This window comes from Acartia tonsa, chromosome 10 (assembly GCF_053477335.1).
Source record: "Acartia tonsa isolate MP-2025a chromosome 10, ASM5347733v1, whole genome shotgun sequence".
Taxonomy (NCBI): domain Eukaryota; kingdom Metazoa; phylum Arthropoda; class Copepoda; order Calanoida; family Acartiidae; genus Acartia; species Acartia tonsa.
This window is the reverse complement of record NC_137269.1, coordinates 9,856,669-9,878,024: the sequence shown is the minus strand read 5'-3', so window position 1 is coordinate 9,878,024 and position 21,356 is coordinate 9,856,669. Positions and strand designations below refer to the sequence as shown.

The window sequence follows — 21,356 nt, the reverse complement described above, 5'->3', positions numbered from 1 at the left end:
GTCTGAAATTAGAATTAATGAGTATTCCAGTTGTATGGCTACGAAACCGATAAATATCCGCTGGATTAGAAACGGTTTGGGCATTACTGGATCGTATCAAAGACAGCTTTCCGCAAATAATAAAATAAAAAATATAGGATTAGTTAAAGTTTTGTTTGACCCGAGGGGTCGAAAGTCCCGGCTAACAAAACTTGTCAATAATACGATACGATACGTGATTTTTTTAATATGGATAAGAACCTGATCCAATCGACCGGATATTATTCGGGTTCGAAGGCATAAAAATGAGTATTACATGATATTATTAAACAATATACATATATTTACTGTAGTATAGGTATAAAAAATAAATAGGAAAAAAATGTTCAAAAGAAACGTAGATTTTAAACTTGTGGTAAATTTGGTTGTTGGATTAGTATAGGGGGTTAACTCACTTTAATAGCCTAAACTCTGTCTATTAGTCGCTTATAATCTAATAAGCATAATCGATAGACCAACAGACAGACTAAAGGAAGCATAAACAGAGTAGCTTCACTACTAAAATAATTTTTAATGCATAATATGAAAGAAATGGCAAAAATTGAGCAATTAACTAAAATTTCTTTAAAAGTTAAACAAGGATGATAACAGATATAAGTAAGTAGCGAAGCACAATAAATTGTGGATGGACTAACGGATAAACAGTGTTAGAGAGCAGAAATTAAAGTGTCATAATAGTTATTTTTCGCATTGTATTATAAACATCTTTCCACGGATATAAAAATGTCAGTTTTTTTCGCACCGAGATGCCGAAGGCACGGGATAATAAAACTGGTTTAATAGTATGATTGTACATTTTTATTTTCGTAGAAAACTGAAAATAATAGTAACAATGCGATACATGATTTTTCAGTTTTTATTTATCGGTTTCGAATCCATATTGGAAAATTAACAAGATACCTAGGTATTAAAATGTAAAAAATATCTATTGGTCATTTCAATTGTAGCATGACCGACAAACTGACGGACTAATTACTTTACATGCTTGTCAGACAGGCGGACGGACGTACATTCTAAATTATAGAGCATCTTCGCTACCTAAAAACAACAAGTACTTGGTACAACTTAAGAAGCGGGACTAACAATTAGACTACAATAGAATCACAACAAAGACATTAAAAATCCATCAGATTTCATCATAACAGAGTAGTGGCACATTTGAAAAAAAATAATAATACATATTTACATACTTTAATAATATTTAAAGCCGTGCCTTATGGCAATTAAGATATTTTGTAATGATACCACCCAAATTAATTCTGGTATCTTATGGGATAAGACAATAAACGATAAATTAAAACACATCCCCAATGATGATAAATAAAATTACCCATTCTGTATATTAAAATTATTGGTTTGTAAAGTATTAGCTAATACAAATTAGAGAAAAGTATTTCATTATATATTGATTGGGTTGTATAAACTAGCAGTGTCCAAACTTTTACACTAATTTTAAGCAACAGAAAAGAAAATTTTGTTTGCCATAATTGGGTGTGTACATTAATTTACCACCCATTGTCTTATCCCGGGAATTTAATGTACTTTTTAAGAAAGCTTTATTGGGCTCTTTGGGTATGGTTTTAGGCTATTTTCCTAGGCTCCCCAAGAGGCTAAGAGAAAAGCAATTAGTTCAAGCATTGTCATGGCAAAATATCTTGATTGGTTGGCACAAAGTAACGGTGTCAGATTAAAACTAGATAAATTCACCAGTTATGTTATTAAACAAGGAAGATAAAGTTACAAAAAAATACATAAAGTTTAATTCTTGACTTTTTTACATTCTCAAAATCAAGAATTGTTCGGTTAATAGGTATTTACATAAAATTTTTGAGTATTCTTATTTATAGTTAAGAGATTCGAATTTTTAAAATGGTACCATATAAATAGATAGGTAGGTATTTCTATTTTGGTACCTATAGGTAGAGATTATTAGGTATCTTGTAAATTAGATATCTTCTTGGCAGTAAGGATATAAAAAAATAGTTATCTTAATTTAGCCCAAACTCTTGATAGCCTGTGCCAACCTCATTCTAGCCCGTCTCACCCTCTCTTCTGCAGCCTGTTTAAATGGATAGGTATAGAATATGTGGATATTATGGCAGATTCTTTCATCCCCTGATAAGTTTCTCCCAGTTGGCTAATGTAACGATACCCACCAACATCCCTTATGAAGTTACCCCATTGCCTCCCCTAACCATTAAGGAACGTATTAAACATATCACTATCCAGTGAGGGAGTTTTTTTACAGTTTCATTTTTCTATTTGTTGGCTTAACAACTTGGTGACTTTAATGGGTTGGATCATAAAGTTGAGTGTCCAAACGTTTCCACCACTAATTTAAATGTACATAAGGGCCCAAGGGGTAATTTTGTTTTTCACCATTGGGGATGTACATTAATCTAACGGCCATTAACTCATCCCTTTAGATCCCTACCAACATTTAAAGACAATAAGCAACCTAAATTGACGACAAAAATTCCCCTGTAATAATATTCACATATTTTATACATCCATTCCTGTATATCGGCATCGCTGACCGCATAGTTTGACATTAAGGGTTGTCCAGGGTTAAGGAACGCGGTAGGGTTGTCCTCGATTCTACTCGCCGACTCTTTTTGACCATGTGCGGGTTCCTGGTAATATTGTTATATAGATTTACTAGCAACTATGCCTCCTAGGAGCCTCTAGGGGCACCTAAGGTGGAAGGGGACAAAGTCGACCATAACCCCATTTTTTCAATTGTAGTTAATTTTTATATTCGGAGTGATTTCTCTAGGGAGCGTGGTGGTACCCTCCCCCAAAATAGTTATAAACCTTCCCAGGACCTATGAGAAGCTACCATTTCAAGGAGAACAATATCAGTTAAGTGGTTAGTGAGATCCTTTGATACATACGGACAGACATCCTGTTACTTTATTACAAGGATATATTTAAATGAGTTATATAATGAATCTACATGAAGAATTGATGGATGTTTACATCCCAAGGTATTAAACGATCGGACGATAGCTAATCATCTAATAAAATAAATATAAAAACAGGTGTCCCGTTTGAGCCTGGTCCAAAAAGCGTCATACTAGATACTTTAAAAATTGTACCTACTGCTGTTATGTCTGACAAATGGCAGTAATAGTGAAAGTACAAGAAATGCCTTGGCCCATATACAGGCGCGACTCATTACTATACTCAGTTAGGACTTCCAAATAAAGGTTGTGCAATCGAAGAATTGGTTGTATAAAGGACGAATAACAATGCACACCATTAAACAAGGTTTAATTCAAGGAGACACTAGAAATAAGAACTCGTGGTGTTTCCCATCTGAACGGCTAAACTAAGAAATGAATAGGGTTGGCAATCCGAATCCGGGATCCGCCCAATTTTTGGTCAATTTTGGAATCCGAATCTGAATCCGGAATCCGTTTTTTAATAGCGGATTCGGATTCTTAATATGTAGGCTAAAATTAACGTCTTGAGTTTTTTCTTTCAACTCCCCCTTTTTGAAGGCAAAGATTGTCATCATTAAATATACCTAAAATCTTTTAAAATCTGGTTCGATTCACGGAAATTAATTATAGAGAACACCAAGAACATTAATTTTAAGGACATATGTAGCAATTAATTTTGACGGATTGCCATCCCTAGAAATGAATATAACAATAACCTTGTAGAGATGTAGGTGGGTTGATATGCTGGCTAGTAGCATGGTTTCTGTAATGTCAGGACCCACCATAGTTACCTGGTTTCATACGGAAAAAGAATAAGATATTAAGTATTTATAACTATTACCTAAAAAGTCAGGGATCTAAAGGGATAAGACGATGGCCGATAAATTGATGTACATTTCCTTTAATGATACACATAATTACCTCTTCTTTAGATTACAATTAGCAATTGAAACTTTTGTAAACTTAACATAATGATCCAACCACGCCAAAGTTGTTAAGCCAATGAATAGGAAAACGTTATTAGGTATAAAACTTTGGGGACTAGTGTAATAAACATCCAAATGTCCCCTCCCTCCCGGCTAAAAAGTACAACCTATTCGGATAGGCAATTCCAGAGATCTTTAGCTTCAGACAAAAAAACCTTACTACTTTACATAAACTAAAGGATATGTAATTATACTTTGTATTATAGGAGAATATAGGATAAATTATCTTATTTTTTCTCTCTGCCTTATTTGGAAGAATATTATGCTTGTTGCTCTTAACTTCAATCACCGCCAAATCTTCATCATCAAAACTATCCTCCTCATTGCCATTCTCATTTAAGTCGTCATACGAAGCCGGCGTGAGTTTCCCCAGCCGTTTGGTCCAAAACAGCTGCGCCGGTTTCTCTCTGGCCGTCTGTTTGAGGTCACTCTTCACCCGCGACTTGTGGTCCTTGTACACTGTGACCGGCTGTTTGAATATCGAGGCCGTTTGGCGGATGGGAGCCACGAGGTTGTAGTCGGTTCCACCGCGGTCCTTGTGGCCTAAAATTTAAATATTATATATGTTTTGCTGTATGCTTTACATTATAAAAACGAAGAAAATTTTACAAGAAAAGCTTTTTTAAAAATGAATTCGTCTATCTATAGTTGACTTAGTATGCAAATAAAATGAAAAAATAACTGCATTTTTGCACCAAAAACTCTCTAACTTATAATGTGGCCGGATTGTTGCTTCCTATTGGCTGATTTAGAGAGTATGTATCTAGATCTTCTGTATTCTAATTTACCTAAATTTTCTTGTTTCTTCTGTTTAGATTTAGAAATGAGGGACACAGTTGTGTTGCCCTTCCCCAGGAGGGAGGGGTGTTGGCTAGCGCGTCCGGAGGATTTGCGGCCGCCGCTTTCACCGTTGTGACCTCGGCCTGGCATTTTAAATTTTGTTTTTGTCTGAAATAATCATATTATTTTTATGTGTGTGTGTGATTTTAAAATGTGAAATGTTAATACCTACTAATACTAGTAAAATTAAATTAAATAAATTAAAAACAGATTAATATACATTATTTGAAGTGTTAAATAAAAATTAAATCAAAGGGATAGTATAATGCCAATAGTTAACCACATTGTTCTTAAAAACCCAAGAAAGTTGAAGATAGCGCCGACAATTTCAAAAGAAAATTATTTTCTGAGTCCTACCGACTGACTGACGGACTATGTCAATCATAAAGCTCATTGGTGCAGAGATGCCTAACAAAAACATTGAGCTATCCATCTTGAATTGCAGCTGAGATAATAAAAGCTGTCAGACGGACATTTGGAATGTCTGGAAAAGTAACTTATTTTAGTGTCAAAGCTATCTTCAACTTTCTACGTTATAAAAGTACATTGTGAAATCAGAGCACGGCAGCCGCGCTTCAGCCGCGACTGAGCCTCAAATTTAAGCCCGTTCAGACGCTTTGGAATTATTTTGAAAATAGGATTGCCATTTTTTAAAATTTTGATGCTTACAGCCGCATGACTCGCGGCTGCCGAGCCCTTGTGAAAATAGATTATAGAAAATTTTCAAACTTTCTTACTTTTTTGGTCCAAAGTTCTAAAGCTCGATTTTAATAATATTACATTTTTAAAAAATGAAATTTTTAATTGCATTTTGCCCTAAAACATTTCTTTTAAAAAGATTAATAGGATATACTTGACTTTTTGGAGACTACAATAAAAATGGCACAGATTTCTATATACATTGAAATCAACAGAAAGGGAGGTATATACGTTGCAGGGAGCAGGAGGGGGGGGGGGGGTGTTAAGGGGCATTTAACCTCCCTAAAACTTTGAAATCCCTCATTTCACCCCCTCAATATAAACATTGGACGCGCGTCCTTGATACTAACCCCTCGATTAACTCAAAAATTAGAATTCTTAAAGAAGCAACATTTTTAATAATCAAAAAAGTTTAAATAAAATTAATTTAAGCACCTAAATTAAAAATATAGCATTTACCTAATAATCATAAGCACATAAAATATATTAAAATACTGCCAGGAATGCGGATCTGCCATATTTTGCTGGAGCCGAAGCCGTTATTTTCAGAGCAGCTCCGGCTTCTGGGGTAACTAGAAAAATTTGGAAAAAAAGATTTTTTATACCTTGATTAAACTTAATCAATGCTTACATTTTATAATTTTTAAACCCTTTTAAGTGTTTCAATTCCATTTTTCTCAAAAATTGAACTTTAAAACCCTCAAAAGACAAAAATAAACTTCGAACAAATTTTTTATAAGTTTTTCTTAATTTTGGGTAGGAGCCGAAGTCCGAAGCCGAAGTCGTAATTTTTAGAGACGAATCAGCAGAGCCGGAGCCGCAACAAAATCAAACGGCTCCGCATCCCTGAATACAACAATTGTAAATATTTTAATAATCAACACATTAACTTGTTAAGTAATTTTATTGGGATATGTGCAGTTCATAGTGAAATGTTCCTTGTATCGATTATCGCTAAAAATCCGAATGAACTGCTAACGGCCAAACGGCGGAACGAACATATAGATTATAATCACACAAAATTTGAACCAACAAAAGAAGGCCTACAAATAATCTGGGATAAATGCGTGAAAAAGACATATTCATTGATTTTTGTAGATAATCGCTACCAGGAACATTTCACTGTGAACTGCATTAGATCCACTAATTGTGAACTAAGATTTGTAATCACAGAATAATATCAAAGCAATTTAATTGTGCTAAAATTGTTAACGCGAAATATTGGTCAGTTTTATTGGGACACTAACTAAATTTTCTAGTATGGCTTCGAAACCGATTAATATTTGTTGGATTAGAACCGTTTCTAAGTCATACTGAAAAATCATGTATAGCATTGTATTTCTGGCAATTTTCATAAAATCATAATAATCATAAAATGAATACCAGTTTTATTAGACCCGAGGGACCGAAGGCCCAAGCAAACTTAAATGGTTTTATCTTATAATCTTACATTTTAATATCCACTGAAAGCTGTCTATAGTACGATGCGATACATAACTACCTATAAGAATTTTTTTAAATGACCAAATAGAATTTTTGAAATAAGAAATATCACAATTTTTGAAGAGATTCAAAATTATTTGGATAAGTTATGCTCACAGTAAATTTAAGAGATTCTCAACAACAACCAAACTATTGAATGAAAGTATTTAATTTAAAACTCCTGACCCTCTTACTTTCAATTTAAAGGGTGTCAAAAAAAAAAGAGAGGGCGAAATCCTACTTAATCCCCCAAGAAAACTCTTATGAATGCCCTCTTGATAAAAACTATTTAATCGACCCTTTTGTTGAAAACTATTTTAAATATTTTGGAAGAACTATAAAAAAATAAATAGGTATCTATCTTACAAATTAAAAATATTTAAAATTCCAACGAATAAATTTAATTTTTGTATAATTACCTAAGAATTAAGGTGAACTAATTTAATATTAACCCCTCCGGTTTTTTTCTATCTTACTTTCTGTGTGTGAAAGGTAGAGGGCTAAAACTGAGTGACTTTTTAAATATGGGTATGACACTAAACTGAGAATTGGAATTTTTTGAATATCTTCATCCTGGCGGGCACAGGATGCCAGCAAAACTTGGCAGGGTGATCCAGGTAAAGAGCAAAAATATTTGTTAGACTTAAACAAAGCATTTTATATTACCAAAATACTAAAATATCCTCTAGTAGTAAATTCTTATAGGAAATATAGGTGTTCAAGTCAATTTCAGGTTCCAGATATGATCCTGCAGGTCCTGATCCTCCAGGTCTCCAGAAATCTTTAAAAGCCTCCTATGACCGCAATTTTTTACTTAGAGACATCAAATTTTAACTTTTCTTAAATGTCTATATAACTGCGGCGGCTGACAGCTGCCAAGCACAGCTGCGGCCGCTGAAATTTGTGTTTTCTAATATGAAATTTACACAAAACAACATTTCCTGAAAAAATGCTTTTCTGGCTTCAAAATTAAGAAAATTTTTAAGTAAAAAATTACCTACCAACTAAGGTTGTTTAAAAAAAGGGTGAAGGAAGCGAAAATTGACTTTGACTCACCTATAGTCGGAAATTCATTATCAAACATCAAAATAAAGTAATATACATATCCCCCGGCCTAATATAGGTTTTCTAACGTTTTATCACCCTCCCCTATAACATCCATTAAATTTGACAATATTGAATATTGGACAGAATATTCCTGGAACTAGGATCCATTTTATTTTACAATATTCTTGAGAGAGATTTATGGAGCCGAGTATTTTATTTCCCAATATTCTTGAGTAAGATGCCTGGAGACGAGAATTTTATTTGACAATATTCTTGAGAAAGATTTCTGGAATCGAACATTTAATTTAAAATATTCTTGATAAAGATTCCTGGAACAGAGCATTTTATTTGACAATATTCTTGAGAAAGATTTCTGGAACCGAAGTTTTTATTTGAAATATTCTTGAGAAAGATTCCTGGAACAGAGCATTTTGTTTGACAATATTCTTGAGAAAGATTCGTGGAACCGAGCATTTTATTTCACAATATTCTTGAGAAATATATTAGACATAAGATTCCTGGAGCCAAGCATTTTATTTGACAATATTCTTGAGAAAGATATTAGCCAGAAGATTCCTGGAACCCAGGGAGTGTAACTGTTGAGACTTGCAGTCCTGTAGGATTTCTGGAGGCACAGATGACTCACACTTTACTGTTCTATACCTGAAATATTATAATTCAATATCATCAGGGATCTTATGGGATTATGCAATGGAGGATAAATTGATATACATCCCTTTTAATGATACTTAAATTACCCCTTCTGTAATGTGGACACTTCTAGCTTAAATTTGAACAAAAAATACCCAAAGTTTTGTCGGCATCAATTAAGATCACCTGGTAATAAAACTTTGGGTACCAGTGTAATTTACTTACAGTCAAAAGTCCTCTCCCTTCCTAATTAGCATTGAATAATAAAATGCTAGACAGATGAAGATATAAGCGGAGGGTTGTTCCCCAAATTATTTGTGTCAAAATTTGATTGGTTCCAACTATTCACCAAAAATCAAGATAGGGTAAATGTTGTTTATTCTCCTTGGGGATGTATATCAATTTATCGCCAATTGTCTTATCCCTCAAGATCATAGATTCTTATGTAATAAAAAATGCCAGGGGCATCTTAAGAGATAAAACAATGGACGATAATTTATTTTATGTTCCATTTATAAAGGACAAATATTTTATTTCAACAACTATTTGGACGAGAGAAATCTTCACAAACAATAGGCCAAATTACAAAAATCAGGTAAATTAATCACATTCCCCAACTCCAAAGGATAGGATGTACAGACAAAGTGAGTTACAGCGTAGCTTTGTTGATAACAAAAGAAGGGCCATGTGAAGGAAACGAAGTTGCGGGTTTCGTCATATTTTCACAGTAGCTTTTATCCTATTTCTAATCACTGCGGGGGGCTCTTACCCCGCGGGGCCAATTACCTAACCCTGCGGAGCAATCACTTAACCTAACCTAAAACAACCTTTCAAAAGCTACTGTGAAAATACGACGAAACCAGCAACTTCGTTTCCTTCACATGACTCTAATAGAAATACCTGAGCCGCAAGCTAGGATCTGGAGCCCGCAAAACATGCAGCCCCGCCTGTTTAGCCGACTCGCCGCTGGTGAAATCAACCGACGCGTCTTCTGATCCTTCGCCTGCTGGGTTTGGAAGAAAATTAACCAAGCACAATAACAATATTTTATGTTCAAAAAATTCAAATATGTGTTTTATAAAGAATGGTTTTAAGCCATTTTATCATTTACAGATCAACTCTTGTGAAAAAAAAGTTTATCTGGGGTTTTGCTTAATAGCCAGGTATCTAAAGGGATAAGACAATGGCCGATAAATTGGTGTAAATACCCAATGATGATACACAAAATTACCCCTTTGTAGACTAAAATTTGTGGTTTATTCGTTTTAACAAAAATTTTCAAAATTTAAAAAATAAGGAGAACTTTCTTTTCCTGCAAATCTGCGCAAGTGCCCAAACTCTTGGAATAGACTATCAAGTCGAAATATTTCAGTTGGAAGATTTCTCATTTCTGCCTGACTCACTAGATCTGATTCCTGTAACGATTAGGAGACTTTACGATTTTAAACTTCTAAGCCAACCAATGAGAAAACATATTTATAAAATATTAGGTATCAGTATGATTTACAGTGCAATGTTCCCTTCCTCCCTGAATAAAATAAAAGATGTTAAAATCGTAAAGATTCCTTGAGTATCACAGGGCTTTTCAAGTTTTGTCTCAACGCCAGAAAGTCAGATTTATAGAAGCTAATGTGTTCATAGTTCCACTCGTCAAAATGACCACTGGATGTATTGAATCCTTGATTCAGGGAGGTATAACCGTTACCAAGCACCTAGCAATATAGAAATAATGGTTCAGTGTGACAATTATATCCATTATATCTAGAAATTCATCAATAATAGCAAGTATGTGCATAAGTAGCACTGCAAACAATATGGCTAATGGATGTATTAAACCCTTAGTTTAGGAAGGTATACCCATAACTAAGAACCAAGAAACATAAAAATAGATAATCAATGACAAGTACTTCCATAAGTAGCGCAGCAATAACAAGATAACTCAAACAAAATGAATGTATTAAACCATTTTTGTGAAAGGATGTATCTGTTGTATGTCTACCTTAAAAAGCGACCAAGAAAATCCCAATTCTCCCTTAGCAAGACGGACTGACAGACATACAAAGTTTATATCTGAGTGTAGCTTCGCTACACACTAAAACCAATCTTACTTCTTGATTAGTGTAGGGGATAGGAGATAATTATTTAAAGCATCGTATTATAGACAAATTTCCACGGATAATAAAATGAAAAGTTATAAGAATAAAAATCCGGTATAATTTTTTAAGATTTCTATTTCAATATATTCATTGAAATTAGTCTGTTATACGATGCTATACGTGATTTTTCAGTTAGGCTGAAAACCGGTCTTAATCTATTAGTCGGTTTCAAAGCCATAATGGAAAAAACTAATCTTACTTGTTGGTTGTAATCAGTGTATGGGATCGGAGAAAATACTAGCCGTCCCTCAACAGTATTCATTCTCACCCTGGGTACGATAATTTAACTTAATTTTAAAAAATATCAGGATGTATGTGGGTTTGTTTGTCCGTCTGTCTGTACCAAACCACAAAACTGATATAGTTCTCCTTTACAGTGTAGCTTCTCATAGGTCATGGAATGATTTAGACCTATTTATGTGAAGGGTACCATCACCCTCACAATAGAAATCTCCTCTTTAAGAAAGATCCTCCCCTCCCCCCCCCCCCAAAAAAAAAAAAATTATTGAAAATTTTTGATAACCACCATGTAGCTCCATGTATGTAGGCTAGGGGCTACCAATGTTCCTAATCAGTTTAAGTTAATTTCCTGTTCAGATAATCATTATGTAACTCCATATAGGAGCTACCCAACAGTATAAAACTGGTAGAATATAATTTTAGTATCCCATCCCTTTACATAAGAACACAATACCTAGTCAACACAATATTATTTTATTATATATTCCTAATCACTTTAAGTTAATTTCCTGTTCAGATAATCACTATGTAACTCCATATAGGGGCTACCCAACAGTATGATACTGGTAGAATCCAGTTTTTGGATTAACAAGTCCATAGCTTGAACCTGGACCGGCGTCGAATCTTTGGTTTGCAGTGAATACCACAGGATTGAGGAACCTAAATGTAAAATCTTTTACAGTATTGCTACAAAACCGATTAATATCCGGTGGATTAGAACCGGTTCTCAGCCATACCGAAAAATTATGTACAGCATCGTATTATATCCAGATTTCTACAAATATAAAATGTACAATAATAAGATTAAAACCATTTATTTTCGACCGTGCCTTCGGCATCTCGGGGCTAAAAAAAAACTGGATTTCATCTTATAATTGTACATTTTTTATATCCGCGGAAAGCTGTTTATAATATGATGCGATAAATAACTAATTACATAACCCAGGGATTTAAAATGATAAGACAATGGCCGATAAATTGATGTACACAAAATTGCTCCTTCTGTAGATTACAATTAATGTTTTTAACGTTTAGACACTCAACTTAATGGAAAAAAACCAATCATTATTCAATAAAAGACTTTGGGGACTAGTTTAATAAACAGCCCAATGTCCACTCACTTTTCAGGACTTATATAAAAGTACAGTATACGTTACAAAAAATGACCGGTTTTTAGAATGGTCTAGTCCCCCCTGTAATGAAGTTGTAACCCTATTTTATGTATGTGTGATCTTTATACACATGTATAATGGTGTTTGTTGCGGTAAATTAGATCAAAGAACATTTTCCGACATTCAGCAGGCTATGAAAGAAAATATTCAAAATGAAAAAATTCAGACCCTTATGTATTTTAAGTGAATTTTGGTTAAGCCGAAAAATCATAGATTTTGAGATCTTGATACATACTTTATGGGCTCAAATGACTTGTATGAGAGCTAGGAAGTCGGGTAAGGTGTCTATGGAAGCAGAATTTTATGCTGAAGATAAAACTTGACACAACCACTATGCTTAATTCAATTTTACTATGTGATTTTTCGGCTTAAGTAAAATTTACTTTAAAAAATAAGGGTCTGAATTTTTTCATTTTGAATTTCTTCTTTTATAGCCTGCTGAATGTCGGAAAATGTTCTTTGATCTAATTTACCGCAACAAACACCATTATACATGTATATAAAGATCACACATACAAAAAATAGGGTTACAACTTCATTAAAGGGGGGGCTAGACCATTTTAAAGACCGGTCATTTTTCGTAACGTATACTGTAACTGGATCTGTATCTGTGTGTAACAAAAGATCACTCTAACCGCTGTGAAAATAAGTTCTCTACAATGTAGCTTATAAAAGGTCCTGGTAAGGTTTATAACTACTTTTTGGAGGCAGGGTACCACCATCCTCCTAAGAGAAATCGCATTTGGAAAAAATAACCCTAACATATCCTTTTTTATTTTTAAAACAAAATTTGAATATAGGGGTGGGTCGCCTATCCCGTACTGACTCTGATGGACAGACAAAGTGAATTATAGAGTAGCTTCACTTCCAAAGATTATCCAAAAATATACCTTTATCCTTCTTTTTATATTTCTTAGTATATTGTAAAGCTGTTTGTTTCACTTCTTTGAAGAAATCCTGGGTTTTTTAAAGACATAATACCATTACAGTACAATTACTAATAAGGATGAAAACTAGGGTTGGCAATCCGGATCCGGAATCCGCCCAATTTTTTGCCAATTTTGGAATCCGAATCCGGAATCCGTTTTTTAATAGCGGATTCGGATTCTTAATTGTTTGGCTAAAATTAGCGTCTTGAGTTTTTTTGGTCCGAATATATATTTTAATTTTTAACAGTCATTTTGGCCGCTGTAGGATCTAGAAATAGAAGAAGCTACTGTGAAAATATGAAAATCGAAGCTTTAGATTCTGCCCAGTACACAGTAAAATTGAATCCCTCAATTTATTTATTTTTTAAAAGCCTTTTAAAATATTGCTAGAATCCGGAATCAGGATCCGGAATCCGCGGAAAATCCGTTTTATTTTTCACGGTTCAAAAATTTGACGGATTGCCATCCCTAGCGAAGCTTATTTCAAACTTTTGGGATATTAAGGGATAAGACAATGGACGACCAACTAATGTACATCAACAACGATGATTAACTAAATTACCCATTCTGTGGATCAAAATTAATGGTTGAACAGTTTGAATATTACTATTTTGGAACTAATATAATCTATCACAATTCTTATTCGCTGGCTAAACTTTGGGTCTATTAAGTTTGTTTAGATTCATTGGGAATGTACATCAATTTATCGATAATTGTCTTATCCCTTTAGTTCCGTGGTAATGGTTTCATGCTATGACAATATACAAAGTTTTAGGGCCAACAAATAATAAAACAAGATTATAAAACTTTGGGTACTAATTTAAACTTTGAGTACTGATTAGAATGTTATTTAGTTCCTGGTTGTTATTCTTCTCCGGATGAGCCCGAGTGTAGAGAAACACAAGCATCAGAAAAACTCGGTCATTCCGCTCCAGACACATTTTGGCAAAGTTTTTCAGAAAATTGGTGGCCGCCAGTTTGTCCTGCGGGTTCATTTCAATTTTGTTTCTGTATAAGTATCAGGCTGTCTGTTTGTGTGTGTTCTCATATTTCCAAAAAAACAGAGCTTATAGCAGTTATAACGGTAGCCATAGCTTTTTTCTACTATTAACACAAGCCACGCAATTTGAATTTTAAACATTTACGCATTTTTTTGCACACCCTTGGATACAAACAACCTTTGAAATTTTGGCATTAAAAATGGCGAAAACAAAACTTTTGTTCTGGAGGTCCTTAGGGGCCATACAAATGAAGAGAAAACACTAAAGATTAAAAAGTAAAAGGCAAAATTGATTAACAACTTTACACCTTTACAAACCCAAATCAAAATTTTTATGTTTAGCCACTGGTACTGCCATTGAAATTTTGGAGGACAAAACTTTTGGTAGCCACTGTTTTTGAGATTCTTAGGGCAGCATACATGACAAGAAAGTATTAAGGAAAATGCCTAATTGATGTACACCTTTACATGCCAATGATTATTAACAAAATTATTCCTGTTCAGCAACTGGTACGACCATAGAAATTTTGGTGGATTCCGTGACAAATGGCAGGGACACAAGGATAGGTTCTGACACTTCCTGGCAATGGATATATTAATAATTGGATGTAGTTACTCCAGATTTACATGTTCTGTTATAAAATGAGATTTGCAGCGGGCTAAAATACTCCACATATACCCCATCCCATCCTACTAGATGAACAAATGATCAATAAATGATGTTCATGTTAGCAACCGAAATTGACGACAATTTCACCCCTGTTATAATATTCTTCACATTTATTATATCCATTTCCTGATGGATAGAACACTCGCTGATAACTGCCTGTTTCAACAAATTGTGTTCATTTTAACAATTTTTAGTAAGTACTCAAAATATTTAGTCAATAAATAGGAGAACATATTCATAAAACTTTGGGTACTAGCATAAATTACAGTGCGATGGCCACTCCCTCCCTCGTTATTATAAAATGTAGAGAGTAAGGAAACATTGGATTATGAATTTCACTGGTACCCAAAGTTTCACAACTACGTTATCTTGGCTCAAAATCTTTATGTACTTTTATTGAATTTAGATTTGTCCGTTGAAAATTAGTTGTTTCTGACTTTACAATCAATTTTATAGAAGGGATAATTTTGTTTATCATCATTGGGGGATGTATACCAATTCTTTGTCTTATCCCTTTAGATCCCTGAGAGTGATATTGTGAAGTATTTTAGTATTGAAAGAAAAACTTGATGAAAACAGAACTATTCCTTCTGTAAATGAAAAATATTGGTTGAAAACACGTAGTTTATCAAAATCTAATTAAAGTACCCAAAGTTTTTAAGTTATCGTTTGAAAAATCATGCTTTTAAAACTTTGAGTACCTCCCTAATCGGATAAATTTGTTGTTAAACTTAAAATTAACAAATTCCTTGTCATCTTGTCCAGAGGAGATAAAATTATTCAGCACATTGATCCCATTGTGAAAATTAACTTTTCTCCACGCGTTAGAGAATGTGGAATCATATCTTGTATTGCATTCACTCTTCAGCTCGTCCAAAGCCTCCAGTTCTTGTTTGTTGGTTGTCTGTTTAGGATTGTTGTCAACTATTTGGCCGTTCATATCAATGTGATCGTACACGTCGTTGTCAAATCGGTCCAGATCAAGTCTAAATGATGAATACTTAAACATTTAGGTATAACGAGAATTATAACTATTGTTGGGTATTTTTATTTGTAAAACAAGGATGATAACATCCATAACAGCGAATCTCTGAAATCAAACTCTAGAACAAAAGAACATGATGAGTGACAACTTTTAAAATGTCAAGTAGGTAGAAATAAAATTTTTGAGTGCTACTTTACAAACTTGCAATTGTGTAAATCGTTCACACTACAGCCTTTATCAAGTATGCGGCCATTTCCCTTTAAATTGTAACCCCCGCGGTCCAATGGTTATTTTATATGCTTTAATACATTTAACTTATTTAGTATACTTAGAAAATTGTATTATGTTAGAATTTATGTCGACATACACAACGATATTGTAGAGATGCGGTCAGGTATCAATATTCTGCAAATTTGACCTTGCTAATAAGGGGGGGGGGAGGGGGCAAAAAAAATAAAAAATATGTGGTATGGGGGGAAAAATTGTAAAAATTAAGAGAACGGAAAACATTTTTTTCCATTTTTCTCCCTTCCTTGGTGAAAACTAAAAGAATATGTGGGAGGGGGGATAATGAAAAAAATAAAGAGTTTAGAAAACATTTTTCCATTTTCCCCCTTTGTTGCTGAAAAAAAAACTAGGAGGGGAAAATTTTTTTTTTGCAACAGAGTTTAAAAAATTAATCTTGTGCAGAATATAAACTCTGGATGCGCCACTATTCAGGGATCTTAGTGGTTAAGACAATGGACTATAAATCATGTACATCCCCAAAATAATCTAATGTACAGATTAGAATGGTTGACACTTGGTTTGTGAGTCAACCAATAAAAATTCAATAAAATACAATGAGTTTTTGAGCCAACTAATAATATAATGGGCAATAAAACTGTTGGTTCCAATATGATTTACAGTCCAAATGTCTTCTCCCTCCCTGGCGCCTTTATTAGATAATAATTTAAGCATCCTTGCCTTGGCTTGTAAACGACCTCTGGCCACTCGACCTCCAGATAATCTGACTCGTCTATGAACAATTCTATTTCTTCGTCAATAGTTTCCAGACGAGATGAGAGTTTGGCTTCTTGGTCCTGTTTCAAAGTATTTTTTATGAAAATTGATTTTTTGGACATTGTTAGGCAAGGGCGTCCAAGCTTTTTCATTTTTTTTTTTGGGGGAGGGGGGGGGTTAATCTTTATATCATAAAGGCAAAGATGTCCAATCTTATAAATTTTATTTTTTTTGAAGGGGGGAGGGGAATTCAAACTTAAAAACTTTGGGGGTGCCACCCTCAAATCCATTTGGGGGGGGGGGGGTAATCACCACTTTACCCTCTGGTTAGACGTCCTTGTATAAGAGTATCAGTATCTCTGTCTGTACCGCAGGATCTTGCTAACCACTGGACAGATTATATGGTTCTCTTTTCAGTGTAGGACCTGGCTATTTTGGGGAACGGTACCACAACCCTTCCAAGATAAACCGTATAAAATAAAAATACTAGAGCCCCCATGATATTTTTAATAACATTTTAAAACATTTTACGTGCACCTAGCGGCCTCTAGGGGTAACCGCTTGTTAAAACTTAAATAACAACTTTTAATCAATTAATAGTGAGAAATTTTGCCTTTCAAATGAAGACATTTTATCGAGAGGGAAGGTACTTCTTTTCTAGCAGCGATTACTTTACCCTCCCCAAAAATAGCTACAAACCTTCCCAGGACAAATTAGTAGCTACAATGTTAACGTTGGCGAAATCCTAACGAATATAAATAGACACACTGACACGGATCCTCTTCCTTTAATACAAGGATTTATTTATAAAAATAAAATCAAAGTTAGTATAAAAATTCCTTAAGAATTCTCTCAGTTGCTGCTTGGTATTCCAACTCTGAAGTAAGACCATAGATAACAACTGGTCTAGCTACAGCTGCTGCGCCACTTGGTACAGCTGCTTCTGTGTATGTAGCAGTGGTGGCAGCAATATAATTTATACCCCCACCAACTTCACTCACACAATCAATGGCAGCTGATTGGTTGGATATAACTTCAAGCAGGTGGTGATGGACCAAAAATCCTTTGGTTAGATCACATCCATGGTGATTCTGGCGGTTAGTAGCCTGCATCAATGGATATATTATTACTTGGATGTTACATTAGATTCTCTTGTTCTCTAGGTAGGTAATAAAGTAAAAAACCTACATAAGGCGAAAATAACTATTTCCTCCCATCCACCCCTCCTTTTCCCCTTTCCCTCCCCTTTTACTGGTTGAACAAACTTACCAATAAATGAGTTCCATTTCATAATATCCACGTATAATATATATACATTCCTGAATGGGATGACCAATTAGGAAATCTGACTTAAAATATAATTTCTCTATAAGTTCTGACAATTCAACGCCATTGACCAAGGCACTGCTGTCTATAATGTAGTAAAATATATAATTTGAATAATTATCAATGATATGTCGTAGGATTGTTGCAAGACTCAGGTCTTCTAGGGTTACTGAATAGGGAGGCAAAGCCGCTGCTACGGCTGCTGCATTGTTTGACGATTCTTTGGCGACGCGGTTGTTTGGCATTTGTTGTTGAAACACAACAAACTTTTTGGTGAGTTGACTAGTGGTGAGATTGTGGTATTTCAGAAAATTTTTGGGTGCATTGGTGCTGCGGTCAACGATGGCGAAAAATAGATGGTCGGTTATGTTGATTTCGTCACGTATAAATCTGGGTCTGAAAAAAAATATTATTTTTATTGATAATAAGAAAATATGTGGTAGGTAAATAACTCAATATGAAGAAAAGGCAGTGCTTTCCCACAAAGAGCCTATCGAGCACAGACCATCCACCCCCACCCCTCTAATTTCAAATAAATTGATAATAAGGCAAAAGAAAAAGAAAAACTAACCCCTCTCTTACTAAATAAAGTCTTACCTGACATAGTTCGTGGTGGGTAAATCTTTCAACAGATTTATATTGGTTTCTAATTTGTCTAACAGTGAGGATTCCTGGAAATAAAAAATAGTGAAGGGATCTTAGGTCATAAGAAATAATGATTACAAACAAAAGTACTCTTACTGCCCGTTTAAAATTATTCGTTGAAATGGTTGGATACTATTAGTAAGATAAAGAAAACAATAAAATGCAGTACCCTAAGTTTATAAGCCAACGAATAACATCACATGGTTATAACAATCAAATATTTCCTCCGTCCCTGAGTATAAACACATTTATCCAATTTATAAATAAAATAGTTGCGAATCCCCTAGAGACCTCTAGGGGCAAAGGAGTTAGGGGGAGGGTAGCTACTTCACCAACTTTCAATTTTAGTTTTAAAAAAAAACTGGGGGGAGGGGGGTTAATATTATCTGAAGGGATTTATATTTAGATGTTGGGGAATCATTTTTTCAGAGCTGAGGTGGATTCTTAAAAAAAATTGCCCTACTAATCGCTTAGTGGGGCAAAATTGTTTTCGTGAAAAATCCTCCAAAATCACATTAAAAAATCTACAAAAATTAACTAAAATTTTATGTTAATAACCCTTCTATGATTTTGTTTAATTTTTATAGATTTTTAATGTGATTTTGGTGGATTTTTCACGAAAACAATTTTTCCCCACTAAGCGATTAGTGGGGCAAGTTTTTTTTAAGAATCCACCTCTGGTTTCTCTTGAGAGGGTGTTGGAAAACTCGCTTAAAATGGCTATAAACCTTCCCAAAACCTACAATAAGCAACATTGTAGAAAAAAGAACTATACCTCTCTGTTAAGCGGTTAACAGAATCCTTTCATTGGTATACACAATTAAGACAGACACAGATCGTGTTACTGTTTTCATATTATATGTAATAAATAAACTAACCTGACTTAGAGTAGCATGTCCCCCACGGAGCCTGCCCCCCTTGTTGTCCCTCCCCAGAGAGTTGTGGAGGTAGACAAACACGCCCGCAGTCAGGCCCAGCACAAAGGGAATGGAACAGAAAGTGTTTCGCACAATTTTGCGACAAACCAGCCCCATATTGCAAATTTTTGTTTGTGTGTTTGTATTTTATTTACAACATTATTCTGAAAATTAATAAAATCATCAGGTAAAATAAAATTTTTGCCTGCGCCTCTAACATCTATGTACATACTTATTGAAGATCGATAGTAATACTGTCAATCGAGCATAAATCTTGAATTAAAACAGCTACAGACGCCTCTAGAGTCACTATATAAACATACTAGCTAATGGGGGGAGGGGGCTTTCTGCTTTATACAGTTACTAGCGGCTTCGCCCTTAGCCTCTAGCGGCTTTGCCTCAAGAGGTGATAAAAAAAATTAAGGCGAAATTCGTAAAAGGACCGGGGAAATGTTCTGCAAAAAAAAAGGGCCAAAGAAATGTTCTGCAAAAAAATAAAAAAGGACCAAGGAAATGTTCTGCAAAAAAAAGGACCAAGGAAATGTTCTGCAAAAAAAAGGACCAAGGAAATGTAATCTGCAAAATTTAAAAAAAAATGGGGGGGGGGGGTATTTTGTTTTTTGGGGGTGTCCCACCCCCCAAGAAATAGCCTAAAACCACCACAGGACCAGTAGGTATATTCCCTAAAGAGTAGAATCCGATCGGTTCAGTGGTTACCGAGATCTTAAGCTTCAGACGGACGGACGGACATACACCAAGCTACTTTGTATTATAGATACACGCTACTTATTAATACAAATAATGTGATATAAGATAATTATTTCATGAAATTCCTCCAATAAAATGTAAATAGAGTATCCTTTAAAATGAGGTATTCGTACTTTATGTATCTATAGCTTAAAAAACCTTAAAAATGGGCGTTAACAATTTAGTTCTAAACTAATAATGAAATGATCGGTAAATATGATATATAGGAATTTCATTTCGAAATTCAGGAGGAATTTCATTTTATTTATTGTTAATCAGCCCTTAGAAACATGAATTAAAATTAGAATATACAACCAAATCACTAAAGATGTAAAATCTTTTAATCGCCATACCTCTTGAATAAATTTCGATCTTTTGGGGAATTTCAATAAACATCTTTCATTTTTGTTTTAAAACTGTTATATTTAAACAAAAATGTTTCTTATTGTTAAATTAAAGATTTTCTGAATTTGGATTAAAACAGCTAAAAACTAGTTAAAATAACTACAAATTATACAAAAACATAAAAAATAATTGGTTTGTTTATAAATAGGGTTGGAGTGTTTAGGGTTGCGCAATCATATTCAGAATGCCGCGGATATAATTGTATGTAAATGTCGTCTTTATAAGGACAAAAACTTTTTTATTGTAATATCCTATTAGAACAAATTGGTATTTGTTGTGCAATATGGTGGAATTTCAAAAAAAATACATTAAACGTGTCTCTAGGAGCATTTTGGCAAGCGGCCCAGGTCGTTCGGAATAAAACGTGGAAAGACAAGGATAAAAGGTCAATATGAGAAGTCTAAAGTAACACAGTTTGAGAGATCTTAAGCGAATTATGTGAGAAAATTCGCTCGTAGTATTGAATAAAAAGT

The 21,356-nt window shown here is 34.2% G+C and overlaps 2 protein-coding genes across 3 annotated transcripts; both read right to left on the bottom strand.

Moving 5' to 3' along the window:
- Nucleotide 1: 1 nt before the first annotated feature.
- On the bottom strand, nt 2–4,913 carry LOC145329349 (methyl-CpG-binding domain protein 2-like). Of its 2 annotated transcripts, XR_013882874.1 has the most exons (6): nt 4,759–4,913; nt 4,215–4,513; nt 3,701–3,775; nt 2,560–2,672; nt 1,694–2,102; nt 2–1,248 (listed from the first exon to the last, which is right to left on the bottom strand). XR_013882874.1 is itself a non-coding variant. In XM_080173411.1 (5 exons), the coding sequence occupies exons 1-5, from the start codon at nt 4,898–4,900 to the stop codon at nt 2,033–2,035; spliced, it is 699 nt and encodes a 232-aa protein (XP_080029537.1). In that variant the 5' UTR covers nt 4,901–4,913; the 3' UTR covers nt 1,506–2,032. The 2 variants fall into 2 exon arrangements, 1 of the variants encoding a protein (XP_080029537.1); XM_080173411.1 differs by lacking the exon at nt 2–1,248 and having other exon boundaries at nt 1,506–2,102.
- On the bottom strand, nt 4,907–19,891 carry Chpf (Chondroitin polymerizing factor). The gene is made up of 17 exons (XM_080175063.1): nt 19,693–19,891; nt 18,767–18,840; nt 18,159–18,565; nt 17,685–17,972; nt 16,808–16,925; nt 15,607–15,842; nt 14,986–15,014; nt 14,686–14,769; nt 14,048–14,172; nt 13,148–13,218; nt 11,629–11,745; nt 11,438–11,468; nt 11,045–11,117; nt 10,257–10,401; nt 10,006–10,106; nt 9,590–9,696; nt 4,907–8,701 (listed from the first exon to the last, which is right to left on the bottom strand). The coding sequence occupies exons 1-17, from the start codon at nt 19,846–19,848 to the stop codon at nt 8,572–8,574; spliced, it is 2,292 nt and encodes a 763-aa protein (XP_080031189.1). The 5' UTR covers nt 19,849–19,891; the 3' UTR covers nt 4,907–8,571.
- Between the last annotated feature and the right edge of the window lie 1,465 nt (nt 19,892–21,356).